This window comes from Idiotropiscis lumnitzeri, chromosome 18 (assembly GCF_059441095.1).
Source record: "Idiotropiscis lumnitzeri isolate Australia: NSW breed Sydney's pygmy pipehorse chromosome 18, RoL_Ilum_1.0, whole genome shotgun sequence".
NCBI classification, from domain to species: domain Eukaryota; kingdom Metazoa; phylum Chordata; class Actinopteri; order Syngnathiformes; family Syngnathidae; genus Idiotropiscis; species Idiotropiscis lumnitzeri.
In genome coordinates, this window is record NC_142408.1 from 7,979,762 (window position 1) to 8,003,964 (window position 24,203).

At 40.0% G+C, this 24,203-nt stretch overlaps 1 protein-coding gene across 5 annotated transcripts in view; it reads left to right on the top strand.

The window, feature by feature from the left end:
• The window catches only part of igsf9a (immunoglobulin superfamily, member 9a), a 41,046-nt gene extending 18,547 nt beyond the window's left edge, over positions 1–22,499 (top strand). For 2 of the 5 annotated variants that reach the window (XM_088282140.1, XM_088282142.1), the window contains exons 8-21: positions 4,460–4,605; positions 5,264–5,406; positions 7,641–7,781; positions 8,423–8,539; positions 10,252–10,402; positions 10,915–11,047; positions 12,431–12,621; positions 13,525–13,742; positions 15,328–15,412; positions 16,782–16,949; positions 17,179–17,215; positions 17,456–19,651; positions 19,814–19,884; positions 21,271–22,499. In XM_088282140.1, coding sequence (XP_088138266.1) covers positions 4,460–4,605; positions 5,264–5,406; positions 7,641–7,781; positions 8,423–8,539; positions 10,252–10,402; positions 10,915–11,047; positions 12,431–12,621; positions 13,525–13,742; positions 15,328–15,412; positions 16,782–16,949; positions 17,179–17,215; positions 17,456–19,651; positions 19,814–19,884; positions 21,271–21,434 — 3,961 coding nt within the window. In that variant the 3' untranslated portion in view covers positions 21,435–22,499. Of the gene's footprint in view, positions 1–3,700; positions 3,984–4,459; positions 4,606–5,263; positions 5,407–7,640; positions 7,782–8,422; positions 8,540–10,251; positions 10,403–10,914; positions 11,048–12,430; positions 12,622–13,524; positions 13,743–15,327; positions 15,413–16,781; positions 16,950–17,178; positions 17,216–17,455; positions 19,652–19,813; positions 19,885–21,270 lie in introns of those variants that run through there. The other 3 variants (XM_088282144.1, XM_088282141.1, XM_088282143.1) reach the window with 3 other exon arrangements.
• Positions 22,500–24,203: the final 1,704 nt, after the last annotated feature.

Below are 24,203 nucleotides of genomic sequence, written 5' to 3' on the forward strand. Positions count from 1 at the left end.
CAGTGAAGAAATGAAAATTAAACTTTGGCAAGATTGTGACTTTATTCTCAGAATTCCTCCTTTAAAGTCCGAATTCTCACTCTATTCTTTAAAGGACTTTAAAATGAGAATTCTGACAATAAAGTCAGAAGCCTTTTTTCCTTCTTCACTGGCTCTAATCCTTTTCTGTATGATTTTGCATAAAGACATGGAAATTCAAACATATTTCTTTCTTTCATCTGATTCATTGATAAAATAATCAATATATTAATTGATTTTCAAAATATTTGCTAGAATTGAAAGCACTTCGCAACAAAATTAGACCTTTTGGGAAATGCATAATACATTCTAAATTCTATGCAGGGCTTGAAATCAGCACCCACCTGCCTACCAAATGTGGCTGAATTTCAGCTGCGGCGGGTGACCGCAACGCTCCCACTCGCCGCTTTGCAGGTGCAATGGATCATCTTTAATCCATGAGCCGTATGGATTACTCTCCATGCATGGTTCAGCACACATTGTCGGCGGATTGGTTGGTGAAATAAAAAAAAAATAAATAAATAAAAAAGATGTGCGGAATAGCTACGCCCTGAAATCAAATCCGTGCAAGCTTCCTCAATTTGGAAATTTTAATTATAGTTAGTTTTTAGTTGTTTTTTTTTAATTAGGTTTAATTAACATTTAGGCTATTTTGATAATGCGGGGTACAGCGCAAAAGTCCACAGACTTTGAATAACAATAAGTGCAGTGCATCATTCCGCTTCTAAAATAAGACGCATGTATGCACGCTAACTAACTAAAGCCAGAATGCTTTGTTTGCCCGGTTGCCAACTTCTAAATTGGATTTGTGGCTTGAATTCTTCTTGAGAAGTGTGGAGCCAAGTTGTGCAGCGTGCTATTTTTTTCCCATGTATGAAACATAAAAAAAAAAAAAAAAAAATCACTTTTTCTCTAGAATTGCATTTCAATTTTGAGTTGAATGCCAAAAGGTAAACGCAAACTTGTCTCCTTGGAGCGACGTTATCTTCTGGCTGCTGCATGATGACACGGTTTCCGTGTGCAAAACATTAAGAGGACTACAACTTTGACCGCCGTGCAGTAATGTCGCAATGTCAACTCCAATGGCTTGTGTATTAAATTAATTGCCAAAAGACAAAAGTGAAAGACACTTTTGCAGGAATTATAGTTTTACTTTTAAGTACATAAAATGTAGTTTCGGTTAATTTACATTTTTTTTTAAATCATTTTTGTTTTTGGGTCATTCACGAAAATTTATTTTCAATTTTAGTTTTAGTTATTTAATTATTATCCGCAAACTAAAATAAACTTCCTGTCAACCAAATGCAAATTGATACGATTAGCCTTTATTTGTTTTTTTTTAATTTTTTTTATTATTTTATTTATTAGTGATGGTCAAGTTGATGAGATAAATGGACTTGCTCGGGTCATGTGACATGCCTCAAACGGCAGCAGAACCAACCCCCTTTAATGCAACCACAAAATTATGGCTGGTAAAAATGCAGAGTGGCCAGTAACTCTGGCAAACCACTGGGCACACTCAGCAAGAAAGTTCATCATTCAACGCATCGTCGTGATATTCCCTTTCATGCTAGTGTCGTGTGCGCATGTACACACATATGCGGCAAAAGAGTCTTTCATGCTTTAGTTGCCACAGTCTAGCAACAAGTAAAGCATTAAGGGACTGAACTGCATAAATTGAAGTAAATGTCAAGCGCTTTGATAAATTTGGATGTAGAAAAATAGCCCACAGCCAATTGATGGTGCAATTGCAAACTAAATTGCCTTGTTGAGACCAGGAAACTCTTTGCTGTAATCAAGTAAGAGATGGCAAGATGCTTTAATCTTCCAGTGTGTGTCCAAGATTAGAATGTATAGCTGTAATATTTCAGCGATTAGGACATTTTTCTCCCAATGATAAGTGGAAATTATGAAAACTGGCGGTGGCTGGCGGGCACATTTCAGACCTGGGCCTTTAGGCTTGCGTGACCTGATCCACTCCTTCATAACACCATGTCACACTTTTACAAAATTTACATGATATTAACAACTATATAAATTATTTTCTTGGGCTTCTTTTTTATTCATGGAGAATCCATATTGGAGTTTTTTTTTTTTTTTTGACAATTTATTCCAGGGTTTACTCACTACATCCCCTCAACCAATGCATTTTAATGTGCATTAATTACACATGGTTTTGGATTGGCATGTAGGATAGTACCTGAGGAATATTACAATTTTAACAAATTGATTTATGTCAACTAATGCACAAAATGGGTTCTTGCAATTAATGTTGCTTTGCTGTTCTGCGGTTTTGTGATGTCCTTGAATAAAAATAATTATGCAATAGCACTTTTTGCATTCGACCGGGAAAAAAAAGAAAATCACAGTATGTGTGTCACGGTTATGCAGCGTAGAGGACTCAATTGCAGGGAAGTGTGGAAGTAGGATGTATTTGAAAACAAAATAGATTTATTTCCTTCGGGAACAAATCAAATGAGGTACTCAGATTATCAAAATCACTGAATGGAATAGTCCAAAATAACTCAACCCATATTTCTTTGTATTGAAAGGTCAAAGCACCCAAAACAAACTCTAGGGGAAAAAAATTATCCATCACTCAAGCTAACTCAAAATTTAAGAACCCGTGATGTATATTGTGTAAAAAACAAACAAACAAAAAAAAAAAACAACACAAGCATATGCAGATATTTTGTCCATATTTAAAATAGACTCTTTTTCACCCAACTGGTTAGGCAGTAATTGTAGTCATGTAACCAGCAATTTATAATTTAGTTTTTTTCTTTCTGCTGGGTGTGTGTGTTTGTGTGTTTCAACATATCCATTGTGTGCGTGTCAGCTTGTTTTGGATAAGTGTGCACACTCACAATGACTGTGACAAGTAGGCACTCCCACCAAACGCTCTCGTGCAACACAAAATAGGCCCAAAATGTGTTTGGCTCATGTCACATCAAAAACATTCAATAAAATTGGCTTAAAATCATAGAGGACAAAGTTACATGTATCACAGCTTTTTACAGCAGTCCATAGGAGTGGCAGAAAAAAAGACCCTTAGAGTTATGCATGATTGCCAGCACGCCATCCACCTACCACTTTTGACAACGCAATGGCTGGGAAAGCAGATGAGCAGAAGGAGTTTTTTTTTTTTTTTTTTTTTGGCAGCAGCAGCACTGATTTTATAGGAAAGAGGCACCTTCTCCAAAGTTATGTTTTAGCATTAAGCTAACGAACTTTTCTCCGGCAGAGTTGTGTTTTAGCATTAAGCTAACGAACTTTTCTCCGGCAAAGTTGTGTTTTAGCATTAAGCTAACGAACTTTCCCAAGGCAAAATTATGTTTCAACATTAAGCTAGCGAACATTCCGTAATGTGGTTATTTCAAACACAATTTAAAAGTCTCTTTGTTTTATATTTACTTTGACAGTGACCTTCAAGTGGGAATAGCAGCTAACAGCTCAAGGCCTCCTTTTTTTTTTTTTTTAAAGAATTGTTGACTATGTGTCAAGCTACCGCTTGTTGTGTGCAGAGGTTTGGCTGAATGAATGTCGTATCTCAAGGCAGCGTTGTATAATCTTTGACCTTCTGTTACTTTCCCTTTCAAATGATGCAGTGTACTATTGTGAAATGTAAGCCAGTGAATTTTTGAGGTTTGATCAAAATCAATGGATTTCAACAGGTGTCAACGCTATACAGATTTTCGCTAATTTGATGCCTTGTATACTTGCAGTCACCAGAAATGAGAGATTTATGCGTAACAGTTTATTTTTTTGTACTTCATTAATGCCTCATTTTAACCCAATCCTATTTCTGCACTTTTGTAAATATGTAACCGCATACCTATGTAAATGTTCCAATTTTTCTGCCTTTATATGTTCCTGTGTTGCTGTGCTGGAGAGGTTTGTGCACAGGGAGTTTATCAGAGATTACGTTGCCGAAACAGATGTCTGCGGCGAGATACCATTTTGATGTGAGCAGCGAGACTGAATCATACATTCATTTTGTTGTGAAATGAGGCTAAAAAGCTGCTTACAGCCACTGAGTTGGCGGTAAATCTCTGTGTTTTCATAGTGAGGGGTAACCGCTTCACATTAGTCATTTGATTCATTGGTTGTTGGAGGGGGGGGGGGAGCTAACAGCAACATTCAGTCACCATTTAACATCCACATCAAGACAGGTAGAACACATGAAATAATTAAATGTGGTAAATCCCTTTGCTGTGTATGAGGCTAGCGCCTTTTGCGGGCCACAGTGGTGGAAGGCATTTAAACTGCAATCAGTTTTCCTTAACATCCATGTGCACCTTGTCGAGACGTGTGCGATAAGAAGAAGAAGAAGAAAAAAAAAACTCCCGCAGAATTGAGGGCATTGTCGAGCACTCCAAAGCTGCATTGCTTCTCATTGTGATTCTGTTCTCTGTATATTGAAGTACGTATGTTTCTGAAGGTCACTGAAGTCGCGTGTGAAGATCATGGTTGATGGAACACTCCTCATCTCAAGTCTCACCCCAGAGGATTCTGGGAACTACACCTGCGCACCCACTAATGGCCTCTTGACACCGCCCACTGCCTCTGCCATCCTCACAGTCATGCGTAAGTTAGTTTATCGTACAACATGGAAAAAAGGTTGTTTTTTTTTCCATCCATACGGATTTTCAACTTAGTATTGTTGAATGATTAACTCAACATCCAACAAGATATGGGTCCAATATTTTCACCAACAATTTTGATACAAGCGCTAAAATAACGGTGTAACGGAATTAGCATACAAATAAAAAAATAAACTAGGCAATGTTATTCGGAAAGCTAAAAAAAAAAAAAATAAATAAAAATAAAAAAACAACCTGAACATTTAACTTTTCTTAACAAGTCATGTATGATGCGGGAGTAACTTGCTTTGAATATGAGAGTCACAGTCCACCTTGTAGCTCGTGTATTATCCCTTTTATTCCGTTCTCATCGTCTTTTCCTCCGAACGAGCCTTGTTAAGTCTTAGAAAAACACATGTATATTTAATTGCGTAGTTATGCCGTTCTCAAATGCTGTTTGACTTAATAAATCTTATTTTCATTGAGACCTGTGAAAAGCCTCCAGTGGGAAGTTACTCTAGCACTTGACTAAACAATCTTTTGTACAAATTAATCAGTGGTCACAGTGCAGTCTCGCCAGCATGTGCGACTTCCTATGTTGGGTGAAATTGTCTATTGTGGTTATTAAAAAATCATGAATGTCAATGCTTTCTTACTCTCAGATGCAGCCCAGGCTCTTCCAATGCCTCCGGAAACCTATCTTCCCACGGGCATGGACGGCACGGTTAACTGCTCTTTAATAGCTCAGCCGCCTCTTCTCCGTGTGGATTGGACTAAAGATGGAAAGCCACTTGACCTGTCCTTGGTAAGAAAGAAGACATTTATACACAGCAGATCTGATTCAACACGGTTTCGGACTCTTGTGGCGTAATCAAATGCACGTTTTTGTCACAATTTTTTTTAACCCAAATTCTTCGCAGGTATCAGTTGTCTGTAAAGCAAAATCATTTCTAATCATAAAATCAAAAACTTCAGAAATGGGTGTTGAAGATTTTTGCTGCCTTAGCGTGAAACTTACTTAAAGCCTGTTCATTCTCCTTTTAAATTATGGCTAATGTACATTTGTGAGATGAGAAGTATGGATACTCCCGTTTGGTAGCCAAAGTGGAAATGGGCGATTGAAGGCTTATCAGTAACAAGAAGTAACATTGGATTTTTTTTTTCTTACAATATATCTGTCGGGAGCTCAAGTAGAATGTGCAACAACCGTAAATAGCCACAACAAGTTGGCACATCCTCCTCATGCTTGCTCTCACATTGCCGTGGGATGACATTCCGCTCCTCAAAGGGAGACATCATCATCATCATCATGTCAGCCACCAATGTGTTGGTCACAAGAGCAGGAACAGCAACGCCGCACTAGTCAGGATAGTTCTTTTTTTTTTTCTACTCCGAAGTTCAACACCAATTCAAACAGTGTGCGGGGGCGACTGCTGTCATCTCGATGGATGGATGAAGTTTGGTCCCAGACTGTGGATAAATGGCATTGCCACTCGTTTTGAAATCTCATAGTGATATGTGCAATGATTTTGCCGTCAGTGTTGCCTTGAAGAGAAGGTCTGATTAGCCTGGAGCTACCAGAAGCTCAAAACGAGAGTAAATCAGAGCAGCAGCAGCATAGTGTAAAGACTGGGAATATGTTTTCATCCTGACTTGTCAGTCTTGCCCAGTTTTGGTCAGATCCACGACATCTGCTTTACTGCAATTTGTTCCTGTTGTCTTTTACGTCTCCTCATTTTTCTTCTTTGGTTTGGTTTCAAAAAGTGCGTTGTCTTGTTTTCCAAAATGCACTAGAAGAATAAGCAAAAGATCCATGTTCATCTCAATTGCAGTCAAAGCACGTCAGCCATTTTGGGGCTGAATTTACCAAGATTCCAAATAGCTGTTGGCAACAGGTATTAAAGCAGTGGAGCCCATCATACATAAAAAATGGTTTTGTGTTTTAGGAAGTGTTGAAGGTTTTCATGATGGACCTTTTGGGGGAGCACCACAAGCTCATATTGATGTCTAAAGTGATGGAATTGGAAGTGTTAGCGGAAGATAAAAATAATATTGAGTTACAGAAAAGAAATCTAGAACTGATCATTTTGGGGAAGCCAGCAATTGATTTATAGTCATTTTTTAAATTTGTTTGATTTTTAACTCACTCTGAGTATCCGGCAATAGGCTCTCTGAGCCCATCCTGTGTAATATTGCGTAAAAATCCTGGGAGAGCACACCTGGAAAGTTGCTCTGGGAGAGGTGAGCACCAATTGTCAAAGAGTACAGTGGTGTGCGATGCAATAAAGTTGGCGACCACTTTTGCACGCACAACCCTTTCGTAAATCAGGTTCATAGTTTGTACAGAAAGTCATGTCAATGGACATGACACGCCAAACGAAATGTGATATATTTCCTGCAGTGTGGAACGGAGGCGTGTGGAGCAACACTGTTGCTAATTATCTCACTTCGAACACCGCCGTCACAATTGTTCAGAGTCACAGTAACACACTTGTCAAAGAAACATTCAGATGGTTATACAGTAATAGCACAGTGACGTCAATGAAAAGTTAACAAAAAAATCTGAGACACTGACAAAGTGCAATTGAAGGCCTTCCCTATATTTAATTGGAGTGCTTTTCTAAAAATGGTGACAAACTAAACTCTTGAGACTTTGGGCTTTTGTGCAAAGCCACAATGCAAGAAGGAATTGGCATCAATGATGAACAAATTCAAGTCACAATATAAAGCTCACATTGAGGGATTTTTGTACATTCAACCAATGTACGAGTTGTGAAGATTAGATATATAATGTGACAATTTCTGAATGCACCCTTTTTAAATTCTGATGAATAGTGAAGTCCATTGCCATCGCCTACTCACAGATTAGTTTTAGCCAAGTAATATCAATTCTTTCATTAAAAAAATCTATTGAAACATTTGCTTGCCAAATGCTTGGATATTGATTGCACTAACGTTCTGAAAAGGATGGCAAGGGTAAAGTAACTGTTGGAGTCACTGCTCATTGGTGGTTCTTTTCAACTTGTGTGTTTCACACAGTACCCAGGTTGGACGGTGTCAGCGGAAGGCAATTTGCTGATGGCCACGGTGAATGATGACGCAGAGGGAGTGTATACCTGCACCCCTGTAAACGGCTACGGCAGCATGGGACAATCTGGACCAACCCGGGTCATTCTGCAGGTTCGTGTGCACGCGAGTGATTTGTAATGTCTGGAATGTGAGCGGATCTTTCCCGGGTGATGAATTGCGATATTGTAACACAGTTGACTGAGGCCACCATAAAGAATGAGCATGATCCTAGCGCTGTATACCGTTTGACCGAAAAACGGAATTCCCTTAAGAATTTTCAACTAGGTTATTGTGTTGCTGTGACAAAAACATGACCACGAGTGATCATTAAAAGCTGATGAATATTTCATACTGTAAATGTGGTTTTAAAATGAGAGATTAAATAAATGAAGGCCGACTACGCTGTATTGTTTCAATAAGTGTCCTTATAACCACTCGAATGTTTCCCTTTATTTGAACAAAAAACGTTCTTGTTGACCACTTTACTGTAATTAGTCTAAATCGCATCTGTCGCACTGAATCAAAAATGACATTTTATTGACCTTTTCGCTTCGACGTGGGTGCTCTCTGGGCTTCGTGGAAGCCTGCTCGGAATCACAACAATAGTTGCACTATTAGGGAGTTAATTGTGCGGCTAATCCTACGGTTATTAAGATAATCTTGTCTAAAGCAGCATTAATCCTGTCTGCATATTGGTTGTTGGCAGTGGTGCGAGTGCCTTGATTCAGATGTATCGCTTGGACAATTCGCAGGACCCCCCGTCGTTCAGCATCACTCCGGAGAAGCAGTACCAACAGAAGGTCGGTAGAACCTTGCTCATCCCGTGTCAAGGCAATGACGACGCCACTGTTAAAGCCAGTTGGACCAAGGTAAATTGAAACTGAAGAGTGAGGACACACTATTTAAAGCAGGGTTTTTTTCCCCCCCTTCAAAACAGTTCCAGGGCGTCCTAAAAAAAATCCCAAATAGAAGCTTGGTATGGAAGCAGTCATCATGTAAATTAGAATGTTATGTAACAGTGGGGCAGACACATTTGCAGAAACAGGCAGATAACCAAAAGACTACGTTGTTTAATTTCACACTTGATGGGTGGGGAGGCACTTTGAGACCCAAATATTTGTATACAAAGAATTAAAAAGTCAATTTGCCATAACAGAACTCGGCACATTACAAGCAACTCGATGTTCCACTTTGCCCAGAATCTGCCTCGCACTAATTAACCACGCGCTACGGGGACCAGATTTTATAGCCATTGTAAGGGCGTGATCATAATATAATTTAATATGTGAGGAAAATGAGTTGGAATGATAGCAATCACGTATTACCTCATGACTCAAGCCCGTCTGCTGCTCATTGTACAATAAGATTCTTTAGCTATCCAGTTAGCAGAATTAGTCATTTTTCGAGAATACAAAAAAAAAACCTGATGTGATATTAATATATTTCATCTCTAATGTCACAAATTTATCAGTGGCTGGCCGTGCATTTCACATGTAGGCCTTCAGTGAAGTCCAACTTGAATAAATCCCCCTTATAATACCGTCATTTATGACAGCACGGCTGGGGAAATAATATACAGACGCACACTTACGCACGACTGAGTTTTGGACTACCTCGGCTCACGAGAGAGCTTCTCTTGAAAGGACCGTCTTGAAAATGGCCTTGCAAGTATATCTGCAATGAAATCCACACTTTTCCCTCCTTCGGCCATTGTAGGTTAAAAAAGCAAGAATATATTTCAGATTTTCCGAACTGTCTGGTGTGGATTATCGCATAGCACATGGAAGCATGCCACCTTCTCCAAGATCGAAGGGCACAGTCCCATCTGCTTTATTCTGACATTTTTTGCCACTTTTAGTGATTCAAGAAGTCTGCAGAAATGTTGCTCCATTTGTGAGGTTAGAAGTCACTAATGACTCGCAATCTCTGTTCCAGTTCAAGGTGTTGATGTCACGGCTCTGAGCAGGCCATTCAAATTCTGAGCCATAATTATAGCTTAAGCAAGACTGATTTGTTTTAAAGTATTAAACCACGGATTGAATTGTAGCACACCTTTTTTTCAGCAAATGCTCTTGGTTAGGGGCGATGAACCGAAGAAAATGTGACTTCACTTGTCTAAACTTACCATACTGATTAATACTGTGTTTGTGCGATATGAGTTTAAGTTGCAAAATCATCCTGCTTTCAGCCATCTCAAAAGACGTCTATTTTGTCAATTCCTGTCGACTGAAAATGACATCACCGTTGCTCAGGGCTCAGATAACGACCGATCACAACTCACCTGCTTTTTGAAGCTGAGCTATGATTGGTCGTTAGCTGAGCCCTGAGCAACGGTCATGTCATTGTTAGTTGACAATAAATGGCAAAACGGCCAAATCCACCCAGCCGGTGGACTTTACTACTTTAGTCATATTGCACAAACTCAATATTAATGAGAATGCCGTGTTTTGGCTCGTCGGCGTTACAGAAGATATTCTTGTTTCGACATTTTTGGGGTTGTCTTCCTCTTTAAACAATGACACACAGTATTTATGGGTTATTATGTTACATTTCATTCGTCAAACTCTTTTTTTTTTTCAAGGTTGACCTGGCTCGTCGCATAGCTTATTCCACCACGCCTAATGGTTCGCTGTTGCTGCGGCCCCTTGCAAAGGACCACCACGGGATGTGGGAATGCAGTCTTTCGAACCGTGTAGCCCTTGTAAAAGCCTTCACTCAAATCTTTGTCTTGGGTGAGTGCAAATTGAAGGCCCTTAAAACAATATGTATTAGATATGTTACATATTGTGTTCACGATAAAGGCTACCTTCCACTTTACGGAATCCAGTTCTGCACCACTGCAGACTACAACCTCAATAATAGAGTTTCATGGTGAAGTGGTTGGCCAAAATGTGCAACAGTGAACGTGTCAGTGTGTGCGCAGTCAACGTCAGAATGCAGAAAAACAAGTTTTTAAAAAAAAATTTTTTACGTATCACAAAATGAACACAAAATACACTGAAAAAGTAAAACATGTATGCAGTTATTTATTTGATGATTTAAACTATCACTCCAAGTTTTGTTAGATTTATTTTTCTTGTACAACCTCACAGACTATTAGTGGTTCCACTATATACGACATAATGACTTCTTTTTTACGTGAGGGTGCATGCCTATGAAAGTACCGTTCAAGCCAAATGCCCAGGCCTCCAGATGGTAAACAAGTTCCAGTGAGACGGGCTATTTCAATCAAATTTCCATGAAGTCTCTGTTCTACGCATCACAGGAACCAGCCCCCATGTAGCGACATCCCTGTCTATCTCACCAGGGGTGAAGCAAGCCAATATATCATGGATGCCAGGCTTTGATGGAGGTTCAGCACAGACATTTTCAGTTTGGTAGGTGAAAAGTTCCCACTTTGAGCTCGGGTAACCATGGCAGCCATTGAAAGCACTGTTAGTACTCTATTGATCTTTAGGATGAGGAATTCTTTTATCCGTCATAACGTCATGGCAGCCACAAAAAAAAAAATCACTTTAGAGCAATGCTTGATAATTCAATGGTCACACGATAAAAACATTCAGTGGATAATCCTTTTGATCAGTGTGAGGTATTGTGTTATTATCTATATTAGAAACACATAGAGACACTTTTTACTCCCCAAACCATGCAAAATACAGCTTTAGTTACAGAGCTTACTAGAAACTCTCAGACTCTTGTTTTCACACAAGGCAAATTCACAGATTTGCTCGGACCAGGGTCACATTGCAGAGATGCCTGTGTTTGTTGCACTTTGTAAATTGAACGCAACTTAAGATGCTTATTTTGGCTCTCAATTGCTTCTTCACACAGCTGCACGTATCGCTTCTGTATTTTTGCTCCCTCTCTCTCTCTCTCTCTCTCTTTCTCGTCAATTTTTTGTTAGTTTTTGATAAATAAAATAACCTCGGTGTGGTTTGCCGTCTATTGCATATCAATGGTGATTTTTAAGGTGATACAGTAAGATTCGATTCGAGTTAGTTGAAAGCGTCTTGAGCAATTGATTGGTTATCGACCAGTCCAGGGCGTCCACGAAACCAAATGGGGAGTCATCAAGTCATACATAAAATGGATGTCTAGTTATATACTGTATATATGAATTAGAACATGCGAATGTACTCATCTTGAACTAAACTTGCACTATGAATATAAGACCTGTCTAAAATACAGCTGCATTGCAGACATAAAATGGATTTCAAGTAAGACTATCATGCAAATGAGAAATTCTGAGAAATTCAAAAAAGATGAGCACTGTGGCAACCGTCCTGTTTTTCCACACTGAAACCAGGGTCTTTAAATTAACTTCAGCACATTAATAAATGAATATTTTGACCTCTCTAATGAAAGAAGATGACACTTAAAGCCAGGAGCGTCAAACCTTATTTTAAGACTCACATTAATAATTTTCAAAGGTTCAAAGTTGTGGATAGGTGAATCGTTTTTTCTTTTTTTTATTCACCTTTTTTTTTTCCAAGGGAGTCAAAAAAAAAAGTGCTCTGTATGAAACAGATATGCAGGACCCCTGCTCTGCTGGAGATAACGACAATCAGTCTAATTGGAGTGGCACGCTCTCTGTGCATTAGTAGCGATACATCAGTGCTGTCTTTTTTTTCGAGCTGGTGATGAATATGAATGATTAATGGAACCCACTTTTCTGTCATGTTTCATAAAAGCAGACTCCCAGAATTCCCCTCCCCTCTTTTGTTTTCACATCTCGCCTCTCGCTCTTGTTCCTTCTGCAGGGTTAAAAAGATTTCAGCGCGTGATAATGAACGGAAGCAGGAGTGGTTCTCTGTGCCTGTGCCCTCTTTCTCCGGCAGCACCTTGTTGGTGACAGGCCTGTCTCCTGCTACTGAGTATCAGTTCAGCCTCCTGTCTCACAACAAAGTCGGGACAGGACCTTTTAGCGAAATTGCCACAGTGCGAACCTTAGGTCAGTATCATCCTCAGTACTCCTTTTATCTTTCTGTTGCAGAATTTCAACAACAGTTTTTATATCTGAGTGTATCTTGAAAAACAAAATCATCATCATCATGATCTCACAATATTATTTGTGATAAGCAATGTAAGAAAACATGCATTTTTATTTTCTAATACACCCCTCAGGAAGAAAATACTTTGCCTCCAACTCAACACATTCATTATAAATAGTACCGTATCACAAACAAATCTACGGAATAACTTAACAATGATCATTTTTGATACTCCCTGCACACACTCTGGCAATGAGATTGCCACTGCCTACTGTTGATGTGCAATTACCAGAGCTGGGCAGTTCGTGACGGGACGGAAGGGTCCAGCCCACAAATCGGCCCTCGTTCGTGTAATGAATTTACTCGCAAAATGTGCAAACGACAAAAATTGCCTCAGAACGCGTCAAAAGCGCCACGACCAACTTTTTGTGTACAAAGAGATTTGAGACAGCAGCGTGCGTTCAAGCGTGTCTGTATTTCCTTATTCTGACATCACGTAACTCGCGCCTCCCACTTGCTAATGGGGTATACCTTACACGGGCGGGGGGCCGCAAGAATGACACAAATAAGGAGACGAATTAGAAGAAGTAGTCAAATAAGACTATAATAAGGTAAGCGGATTTGAATTGCAAATTAGCCAGCTAATGATGCTTAAATAAACCTCTGCCGTTCGCAGTGTCATCATGCTCAGACGCTCTTTTTTTTTTTTTTTTTGGCTGCAGTTCGAAAAACAATTGGCCCTAACTCTCCTTCAACATTTCACCACAGCACTACAATTTCCTGCACTGTGATAAAGATTTATCACCTTTGTGCCTCTGGCTAATTAATAGCAACTTTTGTTTTGTTACATTCCCTTGTATCAGGTCCTCCAGCAAGCGGAGGTCAGCTCCAGCCCCCTTCCTCGCTAAAAGCCAATTTCGGCTCGGCAGGTGTTGTTCTGCACTGGTCCCTTCCACAAGGCCAACCTTTTGCCATCACTGGGTTTGTTCTTCAGTCCCGAGTCAAGCAAGGGGAGTGGATCAATTTGGATGAGGATATTAGCGCCAACACTAGCCAGATAATTGTTCCAGGACTGCAAAAGGTAAAAAGGTTTCAGTTTTTTCCCCTATCGATTATTGTGCATACCCTCTGTCGAGTTAAAGTCAGTTTTTATTTCACTAATGTGTTTATTTTAGCCAGAACAGACTAACAACTGTGGGGGTTCCTCATTAATGAAACCTCCGCTTGATGCTCTAATCATTCCCTCCTCATCAGTATCAATCATCTCAGTTGCAACACAAAAAAAAAAAAAAATTCTAAACCTTTTGTATGTGTGTAGCTGACTTCAGAATGGTACATTATTCCTGTTTAATAAAACATATAGAATGAATAGAAAAAACAAGTGTGCGGTTCCAAACCCACACGGAGCAAATGACGATAATTAAATATATATAAAAAAAAAACTGCAACCTGCTCACGAATAGAATTAAAGTGATATCAAATGTTACATTTTTAAAGGCTACACTGAACATTTTAAAGCTCAATGATTTAAAATTCCCCATTGAGCTCAATTAAACTGCATTTATATATTTGTTTTTTCACTACCCTAAATAATTAACTGTAACAGCGGTAAAGGTCACCGAGCAAAACCTAAATTTCTGCTTGGTCATCGAGGCTGCTACTGACCATCTCTGACTGGCATGACAGTGAATTACTGTCCCAGGGATGAAACGGGCCGTCCATCTGTCCTGAACGGATGCCCATTTTGGGGATGAAAGATGGAAAGAGAGAGAGAGAGAGAGACTCAAAGTCAGCAAAATCACAGAAGTGATATGCGTGGCTGTGTGAAGAAGCAACTGAGAGCCAAAATAAGCATCTTAATTTGCGTTTAATTTGAGCAATAAAAGTGCAATAAATACAGCCATCCCTACAATGCAACCCCTCTCCAAGCTCATCTGTGAATTTTTCCTCCTGTGACAACAAGAGTCTGAAAAATGTTCGCTGTATAACGATAGCTCCGTTCTGCAATTTTGGGGTTATAAAGCGCCTCTCTTTGTTTATTATATAGATAATACCCCATTTATAACGTGGAGACCCATGGCTATGAGTCCGAAGCGGCTAATGTACGAACAAATCCGCTTAATCACATGTGTTTTGTAGTCGCAAATTAACGGTCGGTGGATATGAATATAACATTTGCCGGCCAATGAACTATAAATAATGTTCATGAATTATGAAATCTTAGCTGTTAGCCTCTCGTCATGCACTGATGCTTTTTTGGGGGGAGGGGCTCTGATGATTTTAGCCATTTATTGTTTTCTGACTTTATTCTATTTAATAGACTGTGAAAAATATTGTAGCTTGTCATCTAACCTACTGTGCACAATATAAATCTGAGGTTGTCCTAGCACTTACAGTAGCCAGCCTCTCTGCATACATAATACCACGGTGAATTTTACCTTTGTAGACTCCCGATTATCCACAATCGGAAGCATTAATCACTATTCTGTCTTCTATCAATCTTAGTGCACCGGTTTTTCTTCTCTGTGCCGCCTTCTATTTCTCTCTTCTATAGCTCTAGTCAAATTCAAATCAACTTCATTAGCATTGCAAGCACACTTGTGTTGACAAAGTGAGGTTTCATCCTGTGTGTGTGTGTGTGGGGTGTGTGTGCGCGTTGGTCTCAGGACTGTGTATATGAGCTGAGGCTACGAACTCGACGCGGTGAGCTGCTGAGCGAGCCCAGTCCATCACTCAATGTCTCCACCATGGGTAGGTGTTCGAGCAACCTTGCCCCTCACATTCTCGTCCCACCTCGTGTTTTAATCCACTCAATCATGATCAATTTATATTCCTGTCTCTATATATCCCAGAAATCAGAGCAAGGCTCCAGGGAATGTTGCCCATTACGATCTTGAACGATAGAAATTGCAATGCTAAACCTACTGAGAGAATTGATGCTGCATTTTGTTCCATATTTTGGTGTCAATGTGACGTGACTTTTTCATTATATACGATTCACTGATATAAACTGGAGGGAGTTGACACATTCTTACTCGTTTTATCGGTTTCATCAGAACCACAACTTGCGCTTTACATAATTTAACACTGCAGCTCAACTGATGAATATAGGATGAGCAAATTAGTAAGAACAATACAAGTTTAAGATATTACGATAATGATCCTCGAGGATGCTAATTTTTGATTATACACACGTATTGTGAATCTGCATATATATCTATCTATCTATCTATATATGTATATATATATATATATATATATTATATATAATTATATATATATATAATTTGTCACTACCCAGAACAATCAATGTTACAGGCGTAATGAGTTCACTTTGGGTCATTTGTTTAACAAAGTACGAACAATCTATTACTATTGGCTGCTCTGCCATAATGGTCTGAAACTGCACATATAGGCTCCAACTCTTACAAAGCCATTTATCAAAGGAAAAAGAATGTGCGTTGCTCGATACAGTGCACACCGAATCGAGACCAGGGTATTGAATGGTTCCATACAGAAACAGGTATTGTTGCCCCCCTACTACAGAATGGATAAAAAATATTCACCATTTTGTCTTGATATGATTGTTGTCTGGTGAAATCAACATCTCTGAATCTATTTCTAATTGTTGTTCTGTGTGACAAAGGCTTTTGTCGTCTTTCAGCAACAAACAAAAACTCAAAGCCTACTATTTGAAGATGCATGCTATTTATTCACCCCACAAAGAAAAAGGAGTCCGCCAACTTGCGTTCAAGCTTGAAACCTGTTTAAATAAACTACATAGCATTTGCTGTCGAAAAATTATTTTCAACACGTACAGCTTTTCATCAACACGTTCTACTTTTATCTTCCAGGCTATCCGCCACACTAATTTCCTTCTTGACATCGATACATTGAAACCGTGTTTGTAGATGTTGCCTCTAATGATTAGAGGCAACATCTACAAACACGGTTAGAGTCTAATCCTTCAAAGGAAATGGATTTGTCTGAGCATGTTTTGATCAACCACAATCATAGCAATTAAAAGCAGGGCATGATTGATTTCTCACCAGGTTTTAGGAGACTCCTATCAATATTAGCCATCTTTGATCTGCATTTCCAAATAAATATGTTTTGACAGGAATGGAGACATACCCCTCTTCATCCAGACTGCTCGAGTCTCCAGAACCGTTACTGACCGGCATTCTTGGTGGGGTGGGTTTTATGTGTTTGGCGCTGGTCTTGCTCTTGGGGTCCGCCTGTTTCATCAGTCACAGGAGGAACCTACGAAGCAAAAAGAAGCAAAATGGTAAACGGATGAAATATAGTGAAATACAGTATCATTGTTTAGTCTAAAAAAAATGAAACCACACATTTCATGAACCATACCTCAATTACAGTGGATGTCTTCCTGTATAAAGAAAAACATTGTGTCGGTAATTCATATAATTTTCAGGGTCAACTGTGTTAATTTTGGGTCAGTTTGATTGTACCCTGAAATAAGTTAGATACTATTTTCCCCTCTCCCTCCTTTCCAGAACCCCCACCTGCCATCTATAAGCGCTCCCCTTCAATGTAAGTACATTGATCATGTCCTCAATATGCCTACCATTGACCTTTCCATCCCTTCAGATTTTTCACTGAAAATATGTTCACAGCGTCAGCCAATACATTTTTTTTTTGGTATATATGCTCCAGTCTTTTTCTGTGTTCGACTCGTTCTCTCTCACCCCCTGTTATTTTCTCTGCATCTGACACCTCCGCCTTTTCTAACTATTTTCTTCTTCCCCCCCTCGTTCCCGCTCTCACTCACAGAAAGATTTCAGGCTCCAGCAGTACAGACAGTGTGTTGAAGAAAAGCCTACTTCCAGCCAGTGCCCTCTATCCCACTACTTCCTCTACCATCTCCTCCTCCTCCTCCTCAAAGACAGATTGTTCCTCCTTCAATAGCGAGAATCGACATCACAAGCAGCAGCTCCTCTCTAACAACAGACTAAGCCTAAACCAATTCCAGTATCTAAATTCGGGGCCGGCTTCTCCTTCTGTTGAGTTGATCACCAGAGGTCCAGATGGGCGCTTTGTAATATCGCCATATGACACAGTGAATGTTGAAAGCAAGAAAAGTACAAAATATAACCATCCTTTTACACTCCAAAAGTCTGTGTCATTATGCTCAAAGCAGCAAGACGGTAAAAATCCACCATTCGTTCTTTCTGTGGATCTTCCACCCTGCAAGCAATCTGAATCTAATACACCAACCTGTGACATCACCCGACACCTAGATCGAGGTATCTTCGACCATTATAATGGCTCTCCTGACTTGAACAGTGTGTGCTCAAACAGTAGTTTACCCAGTATTTGTCATCACAAAAGAGGAATCTCCCCCACATTTCCAGTGCTACCACATATACGCTCAGGCCTCGGCCAGCCTTCGACAACAGCCAGCACCCTGGTTCTCCAAATGGAGCACGAGCGCGAGAGGGGAAACCTGAGTCACTGCCTGAAATTGGCTAAGGAGAGGGAAGAGCTGGCAAGGGAACTCCAGAAATACAGATGCTCCAAAGAAGAAATAATAAGAGAGAAGCCAGTGTCTGAGAAGAGAGAGAATGGTGGTAATGAGCTTTTCCAGGGATATAAGAGCCACACCTTGCCATGCAGACACAGACAGAGCTGCGGGGAAAGCTTTGGTCTGTCGCCAAGTCCTTGCTTGTCATCTTCTGTCCATTGGAATGATTTTCCCGCGATGATCAGAGACAGGACCCGTTTCAGTTCTAGCACATCTTCAAATTCCTTTCTAATAAATGCTGGTAACCAACATCCTACTCTATCCTTAGCTGGAGAGATCCCCCTCAAATCTGAGGGAGCAGACCATTCTTCCAATAACAGATTAACACCCCCACATCTCTCCACAACAATGAGACATGAAAGGGTACAGGAAACACCACAGGGCTATGATGATGTACTGCAATCCACATTCTCCGAAATGCAAACAAATGTATCTTCCTCTGAGACATTGAGACAACACAATCCATCTTTTCATTGCCAAATACATGGCAAAAGATCCAATTTGACTCTTGATGAAGGGCCAGGCTGCCAAGATGCGGAGGAAGAGTTCCTCAAGCCCGCTAAGCACAATGTGGGTATTGAGATGAGTGTGGATGAGCCAGCGTTTGAAACATGTGTCACAGAGCTTGCAAAAAAGCCAATGCTACACCACAGAATCGCCTCTCATGTAAGAGAAGCATGCCCTCGCAAAGGCCCCTATGAAGAAATGAGGAGGAGCACAAGCTTTCATTACCAAGATAACATTTCAGAGCCGCAGCTGCGTAGAACCGTGAGCCAGGGTTCAAAATTGTGGGACTCCAAGCAGCAACGGCGCAGCACAAAAAAGCAAAAAGCCACAAATTTCCTGACCCCTGATGCATGGATAGACTCTTTAAACCAAGAAAAACACTCGGATTCCTCCACCGTTAATCTCGACTCTTTGAGCACAAATAATCAAAGTTCACCCAGCAGGGGTATTTCCCAGAATTCTGCCAATGTTCCTTCTGCGAGGCAAACTAGCTACCATTTACCCCCTGACATGTACCCTCCCATGAGCAAACCATTAATATCTATACAGAAACCTCTCGTTATTGCGGACCACCAGCGAAGAGATGCTTCTCCCTTTCCTAATGATGATGATGAATACCAGGATGTCCTAAAAAATCCAGTGGCTTCGTTGGGGTCTCTGACCAACTCTTCCAGAAGCTTCGTACCCGATGACCACAAGCCCCACAACAACCCAGGCACATTGGCGTTGGAGGCAGAAGTCTACGAGGAGGTGCCTGACTGTGGAAGCAGCTACAGTAGTTTTGCAAGCAGCGGCCGTGGGAGCATGGAGCCCGCAAATGGGCGCTTGTCTTTGTGTCATTGGTCCACAAACACCACCAGCTCACCTGAAACCGTACTGGAGGATAACCAGTCTAGCACAGCGCATATGTGCAGTCACCAAATCGAAAAAGGTCAAAGGTAAGACCGATACGGAAAAGATAATAGTTGCTTGCTTGTGTAGAGTATTCTGCGTAATCGAGACAAGGCTTTTAGTGTTAGCCGAATAGTCTGAAAAGTATTCGGTACCGTGTCTACTGTATGGTGGGATTGAAAAAATTCTATGTCCTCTATCTCCGGCAGAAAGCCATCTGTTGATGAGAACTATGAGTGGGATGAGGCTGATATCTGTTCGCAGTCAGGAGACCATTTCGGTGAGGAGTTTTTGACTTTGATTTTTTTGTGTGTGCGTGTGTGTGCGGATAATACTGTCAAAAATCTTTTCTCTTTCAAATGAATAATGGTTAACAAATGAAAGATGACTCATGCTATTGACCCAAACAGGACTGAACAGAGCAAGGATTGGGAATTGTAGAGACTGCAGGTGGAATTTAATTCAAAGAAAATTGGAATGCTGTTGCAAAATGGGATTAAGTGACAATTATTACTAAAGAAATTAATTATGCAACCTTAACATTAGCATTTACTTAAATAATGATCGGCCAATAATAGATGTACAGCATAAAAATGTTTTATAGCGCCATCAGTGAGTACTATTTTGTTGAGTACAATTTATCTCATGGTGGTGTACTGCATAAAAACGTAACTAATATGAAATGAAAAAAAAATTCCATAAAAAAAATTCCAAATCGGAAAAACAATTGCTGACACAGCCAGTAGAGTAATACCAATGGGTTCATTTAACCACACACTTGTATTATAAACAAGTTTTTCACAAAACATTGAAACTCAAATGTGTGGTTTCAGCAATTTTCAAAAAAGAAATGTTAGCTTAAAGGGGAATACAGGTAGCAAGGCTACACATTCATCACTTGTCACGTCCCCTCCTCTTCCTGAAAAAGCAAAGCAAGGGCTTACCTATGTGACACCTTATAGAAGAAAATAGTGGAAAGTGCACCAGGCTACGACCTGTTCAGTATCTTAGCAACCAATAAGGACACACGCTTTCGCCTGGCCACCGGCGTCCTTGTGCCATCTTGAACCGAGCGCATTGTGATTTGGTACTGCAGTGTAACTTAATGTGGGTCAGGATTCCGGTCGCTGAATAGTGTTGTCGCTCAGTTTATTGAAAGTCGATAGTAGGCGCATATTATCTTGGCTTTTTGGGCATTTTGATTAATATACGTTATCCATCCATTATCTAAGCCGCTTTTCCTCGCCTGGGTCGCGGGCTAGGAAAAGCCTGGAGCCTATCCCAGCTGTCTTCAGATAGCAGTCGGTGGCTAGCCAATCACAGGGCACACGAAGACAAGATGTGGTACATTTTTGTAACTATCAAATTTAAGGCGGCAGCTGCAAATTTGGGAATCGTAGCGTATGAAGAGACTTCAATGGTTTCATTCTAGAAAGGGTCAGTAAGAAATCAATTGTGATTTTAGCAAGGTGACAGTGTTCGGAATCTAATTAAGAGCCAAGCGTTCACTCTTTTGATCATCTAATTTAATATGTGAACCCAGCCGTCATGCTGTAAAAGATTTCCATCAGTGAGATTCCTGGATGAAATACAGTTAAAGATGTAACATGCTCAATGAAATGTCATTAAGTGAAAGATAATGTCTCAAGTGTCTCGCTCCCCACAGGCCGTCTTCCTTCATTGGACCGACGGAGCGCTGCAGCACTTTGTAGCCCTCCCAGCATGAAGTTTTCAACTAAGCCACCGACAAACTTCAATCAGAGCTCTTCCCTTCAGGGCCATCAAAGAAGCAGCTTGGCATTGCCTGAAAGTGACGCGGTACTTTTCTGAAAACGCCACCCTATGTCTCAATTGGTGTTGCCATTCAATTATTGATTGCGCCAGGCGACAAGCACATGAGCGCCTGATTCATCTGTTGTTTCTTTTCCTCAACATTGTTTTTGTTTGGGACTGAGTTGTTTGTTTTGTGTTCATACAATCTGCCTATAAATTTCTTAACAGTTTGCTTTGCTGGCTAATCCATGATGTCCTCTGTGTACTTTGACAAAGTCATTGCAGAGTGGCAAGATGCCAGGAAAAAAAGACATCAATCATCATCTTGTGTTTCTGGCCATGGTCTTTAAAGCCGGCTTCACACACTTCGTAGTTCAAGTGGCACGATTCCATTTGCTATTTTTTTTTACAGGTGGCACAATTCTGACACGGCTGAAAATGGATATCCTCGGAAAATATTTAGGCCTTTCCCAGTGGTGGATGATAATCGGTTAGGAATCAGAGGATGTGTCATAATTTGACTGCACCGTGTCTATACAATGACACAGACACATGTTTGACTAATAGCATAAATCGGTTTGGGCAGGAAAAAAAAAAAAAATTATTTTTTTTTTTGCTGAAAAACAATTGCACGGCTGTTGGTACTAAATCGGAAATGTCACTAAAAGTGTCAGTGTAAGTCACGCATTAAGATCTCCAAATACCTCTGACATATTCTGGAAAAAAACTTTTAATATAAAATGTTGGCAATGTACAGTCACATTTCTATTTTGTTCATAAAGTGCAGTGAGAGTCCATAAAGTTGCTTTGAATGTTGTTGCTTATGAACTTTTCATTGATTTTAAATGGATTGCTTGCCCTAGTTTATATTGTGTGTGTTTTTTGTTTTTTTTCAAAATACAAGGAAACAAAGATTTTTTGGTACTGTATTTTGTCAAAAAGATTGCATAGAATTTTAATATTATTGTCAAAAATAATGGCTTCACCTCAGTTTTCATGAATGTGGAATATTCACGTTTCAACGATTCATTAAAGATTGACATTGCCTGACTGACCTATGTATATATATTTGTTCAAATGTTATAGTTATACGAAATAAATAAATACATATATACAGAGAAACACTGTATATTTGTGCGTGTGTGTACAGTGGTTGCCTTCCTGGTATAGAGCTCAAGGTCTTTACATTAGTCAACCAGATAATTAAAGCAAGAATGCATTACATTGTAGACGTCGTTGGCTATTCTTCCTATAATTGAAATTCCCTTCGGAAGTGTTCACTCCAAATCAATGTTTCCCTCCTGTGGCGCATTTTCATTTTCTGCTGTTCACATATTGCAAGTCTATAAAAGAGAAAACCACATGTGGTACTCGGGGGATTTGTAGTCAGCACTACTTTAGTTTATCATCCAAACACTGTGTCCAAAACACAAAACAAAGAATAATGTGTGTTTTCCCCCATGAGTACCATCTGAACATTTTCTTACATTTTTTTCTTTTTCTTGTACAGCACAATATTGTCAATGTAGTGGAAATACAGAACATCATAGTCAACAATATACAATCTGTAATAATGTGTTTTATAAAACGTGATGGACAATCATCTTATGTGCATGTTTCTGTTTGGAATAATTATTGAATTTATTTACATGGCAACAATCTTTTGTTTCTTTGCGTTCGAAAGATGCCAGTCACCAAAATGACTCCTAAAACATGCACAGGAAGCAAAACAGAAAATGCAGCCTTTGTGATCTGTTTTTGGCTGCATCGTCGTAATTTTGGTAGTGCACCGTCTTGACTAATTTGCCCTGTAATGTGCCTAAACATTTCGATGCGTGGGCCATAGTGGGTTCTAAAATTCGACTGAGGGGCCGGACCAGGAGCCGATGGATGTTTTGGTAATCTCACCTCATTGGAGAAAAAAAAATACATGTAGTTTAGAGCAAAAACAGGCTTTAATTTTAAATGAAAATCAACAAAAGCATTACGACAAAAGATCAGTCTAAGAGTGCGCCGCCTAGTGGGCACACATCAACATTACAGGGAAAATATATCATGAACAAGGTTTATTCATTTAATTCTCTTCAAGTTCGGTGGGCCGAATTAAAACGTTTAATGGGCCGCTAGTGGCCCCCGGGCCGTAGTTTGCTCACTACTGGCCTAAATTGAACCCTTAACAAGTGACATTTTCAAGCCACACGCCCTGAAAGACTTTGGTTCAAACTTGCCCGATTGAACTTTCTCACAGCGCCAATGTTTCTCTCCTCCTCATTGCAAACTGCCATGTGGCGTGTCGATATACAGCTCAACTGTCGTCTTTTGACAGCAAGTGGGCAGCTGATTTCATTGACTGATAAACTACTTGTCTTCCACTTGAACAAGCGCCCAGTCATACTAATGGTATTAAAACTGCAACACAAGGCACCCGCGGTCTCAACAAAATGATGTGAGGTAATGTCACAGTCATCTGTTTTAATTCTCTGCAATTCACTTTATTTAACCTTTTATAGCACTTGAGCAACGATTGGGTGGGACGAACATATTTCTTCCGTCTGGCTCGAGAGTCTTTTGTTTTCCATTGCTGAGAGCTCACAGTGGGAGTGCAGCCCATACGGCTCGATTCCCGCCGCTGTTTTTGTTGCTTTTAAGTGGTAAACAGGTAGCACAATTCGACTGCCATTTTTTTATTTTTTTTTATTTATTTATTTCCGGGTAGCGCAAGTACAATACAAGTTGTCAATACCCATCGTTCCACTCTTGACGCCTTTTGTACAATTTTTTTTTCCAGGCTTTATTTCAAACAACAGCCAGCAGTGTATATGACAC